Genomic DNA, 6,000 nt, shown 5'->3' with positions numbered 1-6,000 from the left:
ACATGCTGCGGCATGCCAACCGGCATGTTTGGCTGCATAGCAGGCTTAAAGTTAACCCAGACTGACTTGACATGCGCCGTGAGCTCCTCGAGGCTGGAACAGCGCTACGCTTCGACGAGCCTAAATTTCAGCATAACCAACAATTTTTTATGAAATTTTGATCCGATGAGGTGCCTGGCATGTGGTCTTGCCACAAACGCCTGTCACAGTCTCCTTCCACCGCTTTTAAGCTTTGCTTGGCCTGTGCACTGATGCACTGTCTTGCCTGAAGATGGGCCTACGACCTCTCGGATGCCATTTTCTCCTCTATAAATGTGTTCATATTCGCGGTTCGAGTTCAGCTTGAGGGCTGAAACTCCTCCTAGATTTTCTTGGAAAAGCATTATGCTTCCCAAAGCTGTTTCTGGGACACCAATCGCAACCTGGTCAGCGTCTGGACGCCTATAACCCCACAATACCGTGATCTTGGCCCTTCGCATAGGAACATAACGGGACGAAACGGAGGCCTCCTCCTTCGCCCTTATGGGGTTGTTTTCGGGTTTGGACGGGTGTTTCATCTCGAACGTGGACTAGTTAGTCCAGATGACCTGGTTGATGTCCTCAGCCCTTTAGTTTTTTAGCCTCAGGCATAACGAAACTCATGTTTGGCCATTTTAAGACGTTTTTGACTGTTTTGAGCCCTCCGGTAAGCAAAGCTTAAGTCACCTTGAGTTATGTACCCTGTAAGAACAATTTTAGACAGCTGGTAATCCATCCTGAAAAGTCCTCTTACCAACTTTCTAACCCTTTGACCTTTTTGATGGCCACTTTGGCGCTACACAGTTTTGGCCATATGGCTCACTCCTGAGAGCTGACAAAAAAGAGGATAAACTTGCAATGATTGACTCCCGACAAATCATCGGTGTCACTTGCTGACTGTACGTCCAGTTAGCGATGGACATTGTCTACAGACTGGTAGGCCTCAATCACCCTCAATCGTCGCGAATGGTCACGTGCTGACTAAATACCGAGACGTACCCGTATTGGAGACCTCTATGTTGCGGCGTTAGCCGTCTGTGTAGGAAACGGGCTCTATAGCAAAAACTATTTTGTCTACAGAAATTAGTTACTGTGGAGCATATTTCTACTAGCCATGGCAACCACGGAAGCTCAGTAACGAACCAATTTCAGCGTGCCTTTAAGCAAGAGAGCCTAAAAACGTAAAATTTAGGTGAGAACGAACTTATGGGACACCCTGTACTTGTCAGAGACTCGGGGAGGACGGGAAGGAGACTGATACCTAAAGAGAGGAAAGATGATCGTGAGCAAGGGGTTTGGGAGATAGGTAAGGAGACAGGGGAAAATGAGATTTTATTGCTCCGGTCCCAATAACACTTCCCAAAATAAAATATAATTGGTCGTAATTATCGAATAAGAATCGGAAATTGTCAATTGAACGTCTGATTTGCTTACATCGATCCGCCCTATACCCTGTTTGACATGTTTGCACCAAAGCCAACTTGCAGGCTATATATCGAGCCAGTGGTATATACTATACAATAAATACATCTCTCCCGGTGGTATACCTGCATAGAGCCGAGACCTCCGGCTGTATTTTCCCACGATCAGCCGGATTGCAAAGCCGTGTATTTTTCGTCCGTTGCAGGCGGCCGGCGCAATCTCCGTGAAAGAAGCGCTCCAGTGACAAAAGCACGAGCAGATCGCCTAAATGCCGGTGGCCGCGAGAATTTCTCTAGTTTCTGAAGAATTTTTCGGGACCCATGCTCTACTCATACTGCATCCGAATATACGCATATGGGACAGGCATTGTTGTACTATAAGTAGCTTATCTGTTTTTTTTTTCAAATGCAACTTGACATTTATATCCAGGTGATTTTTAAAACCTTTTTATTGAAATGGAAAATACCTTTAAATAAGAACTTGAAATTGAGCATGGGCATTATGTTAAAATTTACATTCTAGCTTTCATCTTTCAATACCTCAGTTTGATATGGGCATGCCTGCAGCCTTGCTGGATGACCTGGATTAGAATGGTGATCAGGCATATTTGGCTCATTGATAAACACGCACCATGATTGGTGCATAGTTTACTGACCAGTGACCACCCATTTTACTTTTTGCAGACTTGTGATGGGGAACATTTGCCTGAGAGGACTGTTTGATTCAGGATCTCCAAGGCCTGAGCAAGAGGAGCCTAAAAAGTTCTCATGGTTTGTATCTTTCATGGAGGAATTTAATTATCTTTTTTTTTACTGAATCAGTTTTGTATAGATACCTGAATGATATTTTGTGGTTGGTGCGCTTGTGACATACCCAAGTATTTTTATTTTAGAATTTAGATAGAGCTACCTCAAATGCATAGTGATAAGAATGAAATTAAAATGTTATGCCACATCAGTTCAATAAAGATTAAGCTTGATTTTATGATCAAATATTTTCGTAATACCTATATTAAACATGTTCTTAATTTTCGAAATATGTCCGTAAGTTGCATTTTGTAAAGCAAATTTAGTTCAAATGTTTGGAATCGACGGATTAAATCGACGCACGAAGTACGAACAGGGTGGACGCTTGAAACTGGCAATATGCTGTCGTAAAAGCCACTTTCAATTTTCAAGGACACACTAACATGTTCTCGATATTCATCTCATCTAGGCTGTCATATCATCTAGGCTATCCTGCCTGCTGGTCATACAGCCGTGCTTCCACCTCGCTGTCTGTCTGTGCGTCGGGGAGACCCGTAAGACGGTAGACAAGGATTGACTCTGCCTCTACCTGACGCTCCCTCTCCCTGACTGACCTTTCCCTGACACCGACCTCTCCCTGTGACCTTTCCGTGACGCTGTTCTCCTGACGCCAACCTCTTCCTGGCGTTGTTTCCCTGACGTCGACCTCTCCGTCACTGCCTTTCTCTGACGCCGACCTCTCCCTAACGTTGTCTCTCGTTGCATCAGGGAGACCCGTGAAAAGGTGGACATGGCTCAGTACACGATCGAGCAGGTGCACTCTGCCGAGGCGGGCCGCGCGCCCGGCCAGATCGGCGGCCAGCAGTTCATTGTGCGCGACTGTCAGAACGCGCACATCTACCTGCTGGACGCGGTGAACACAATCACTGTGGATGACTGCACCGACTGCGTGCTCATCATAGGGGCCGTCAAGGGCAGGTCAGTCGCCGCCACCGCACCGGGGAACGGGCGACGGTGGGACTTTGGTGGGTCCCCCCCCCCCCGGATGCTTTCAGGCTGACTTTCTGTGATTAGCTCTTAGTGTTATGCTTGTGCAATGTGTGGTGTTTGCAATGCTTGATTAAACATTCCTCAGTTAACTCATGCAGACTTGTAAATTGAAACGTGTGTGTGCACTGTGATGAAAGTTCGTAGCACATTGTGTATTTTGTTGAAAGTACTCTCAGTCTCATTGTATGCCCCTCCTGCCTATACACACATGCCTTACCGGTCTGACCGACGGCTCTTGCGGCGGCAGCCTGTTTCTCCGGAACTGCAAACAGTGCAAGGTGGTGGCGGCGTGTGGTCAGTTCCGCACACGGGACTGCCAGATGGTGGATACCTACTTGCACTGCTCCACTCAGCCCATCATTGAGGCGTCGACCAATATGCGCTTTGCCTGCTACCGACTGCACTACCCGCAGCTCAAAGGTATGGATCTTATCTTGAAGGAGTCTGGTTTTTGAAGGGCGTTCAATGAGTTGTGAAATCGGTTTGAGTATGATTTATATGGATTGTTATCGAATAGGTCACGTCACAGATCTAACAGTTCAGGAAAACGGTATCTTGCGATGTTTCGATGTGGTGCCATATTTCATACAATTCACCAAAAAAAGTTCATGACTTTCATTGTATTCGTGCACGCCTGTTGGATTTTAGCACGCATGTGTACTGCGCAAAATATCTGGTAACTACTTTGTGCATGGCGCCAATGATAGTGTATCGCAAACTGATATCTTCGTCACACTGAAGCAGCTGGCCTGTTAGTGGATATCTGATTAGGGATATCATACGCTGGTCATTTGGTCAGTGTTTACGGAGCGAGCGAAGCGAGCGTAGTCTTTCCTTAGATTAAAGGTAGTGTGCCACCTTTGAAAGATTTCCCGTTTTATTTTTCCTAGGATAAGAAGCTTCTGTTTTTACCTAATATCGCAAAAAAATCAAAAATGGGCCTGGAATAGTGCCTTTTTCGCCTAAAAGTTTATCGGTTTTTAGATATGTATAACAACTGTAGTGGGCTCACCTGCAAACAGGCGTCGGGCAACAATCGCGAATGCGGCGCACTTGTGACAATAAGTAAAGGTCATTATAGTGTTACGACCATACGACGTACGGGAATGAGTTATCAGCTGTCTAATCGTAGACAACACAATGTCGAGCCTTAAACTGTAAGCCTGTATTGGTATTGTTTCTTAAATTTGGCTGTCGAACATTAATTTGTGGTTTGAAATATGATTTTATGTAAAATAATTGATATGAAACAGCCGTCTCTTAAGTTATGACCCCATTACACCACACGCAAGTGGCAGAAATGACAATGATCAGCTGACGCATTTTTCTTGGCCGAAGTCAGAGCGCGCGGCCCGACGCACCACGCGTATTTGGAAATTCCGACCTCGACGAGCATCAGAAGCCACCTAACAGGCGTGTTCGAAACCGCAGGAGATGATGATGAACGGGTTTATCGAAACTTGATTGGATGAGCCTATCGGTAATAGCGATTTTAGTGTGTGCATTTATTGTTCATAGTGGTGTGAAATGTGGTTGGGGTACGACCGACAACCCGTCGGGGCGAATTTCGCACTGGGGTACTCAAAATTTGAAGAATTTAAGACGTTTCCATAAGTTTTGAAGGTATGGATAAGTTCTAAAAATCCGGTTCTCCTTATCCGGGTCATTAACTCCATATGGTCCAAGAAAGCTGGCACACTACCTTTAACGGAAATTTCTGAGTATGAGCGGCCGGCCGGCCGGCCGGCCGGCCGTGGTCACGCTTTTGCGAGGCTTATATCTCAGCAACCACTTGACCGATTTACACGCGGTAATTTTTGTAGGGTAGCTTCATTCCTTCTACCAAGTATTGGACTATTCCCGATGCATGTGGGTGACCCCTTATGCACGTGCCACGTGCAAAACGAAGAGGTGTCACTTTTGTAATTGTTGCAATATCTCGGTAACTACTTGGCCGATTGCGCTGAAAGTTGGCATGTAGGTAGGCACCCACTAGGTAATGCATATCCATGTGCCAGAGTTGGGGTGCTGCTGCACGTGCGCACGTGCAGGGGTCGTTTCCAGATCTCGAGAACGGCTGGACCGATGGCGCTCAAATTTGGCACATGGCTAGGGACCGGTTAGTAGGGTGCCGTGCAAAAGTCAGTTGGGACCCATTTTGCACGTGCGCACGTGCAGGGTGCCGCTTCCAGATCTCGAGAACGGCTGGGCCGATTGTGCTCAAATTTGGCACATCGCTAGAGACCGGTTAGTAGGGTGCCGTGCACAAGTCAGCTGGAGGTACCCCTCGAAATTTCGCACGTGCAAGACTCACCCTCTCGCTCGCTCCGTTAGTCGCCCCAAAAGGCGTTATACTGGTTAATTACGGAGCGAGCGAAGCGAGCGGAGTCTTACGTAGAATAACGGAAATTTCTGAGTATGAGCGGCCGGCCGGCCGGCCGGCCGGCCGTGGTCACGCTTTTGCGAGGCTTATATCTCAGCAACCACTTGACCGATTTACATGCGGTAATTTTTGTGGGGTAGCTTCATTCCTTCTACCAAGTATTGGACTATTCCCGATGCATGTGGGTGACCCCTTATGCACGTGCCACGTGCAAAACGAAGAGGTGTCACTTTTGTAATTGTTGCAATATCTCGGTAACTACTTGGCCGATTGCGCTGAAAGTTGGCATGTAGGTAGGCACCCACTAGGCACTGCATATCCATGTGCCAGAGTTGGGGTGCTGCTGCACGTGCGCACGTGCAGGGGTCGTTCCCAGATCTC

General features: G+C 47.1%; 1 protein-coding gene across 4 annotated transcripts in view; it reads left to right on the top strand.

Moving 5' to 3' along the window:
- LOC122386861 (protein XRP2-like) overlaps nucleotides 1-6,000 on the top strand; it is a 29,214-nt gene that overhangs the window by 14,941 nt on the left and 8,273 nt on the right. For 3 of the 4 annotated variants that reach the window (XM_043376538.1, XM_043376539.1, XM_043376537.1), the window contains exons 2-4: nucleotides 2,124-2,210; nucleotides 2,955-3,164; nucleotides 3,484-3,656. In XM_043376538.1, coding sequence (XP_043232473.1) covers nucleotides 2,131-2,210; nucleotides 2,955-3,164; nucleotides 3,484-3,656 — 463 coding nt within the window. In that variant the 5' untranslated portion in view covers nucleotides 2,124-2,130. Of the gene's footprint in view, nucleotides 1-1,234; nucleotides 1,870-2,123; nucleotides 2,211-2,954; nucleotides 3,165-3,483; nucleotides 3,657-6,000 lie in introns of those variants that run through there. The other variant, XM_043376536.1, reaches the window with a different exon arrangement.

Source organism: Amphibalanus amphitrite, unplaced genomic scaffold, assembly GCF_019059575.1.
Source record: "Amphibalanus amphitrite isolate SeventyFive unplaced genomic scaffold, NRLGWU_Aamphi_draft 000265F_arrow, whole genome shotgun sequence".
Taxonomy (NCBI): Eukaryota; Metazoa; Arthropoda; class Thecostraca; order Balanomorpha; family Balanidae; genus Amphibalanus; species Amphibalanus amphitrite.
The sequence above is the reverse complement of the archived record's forward strand: the minus strand, read 5'-3'. Positions and strand labels throughout refer to the sequence as shown.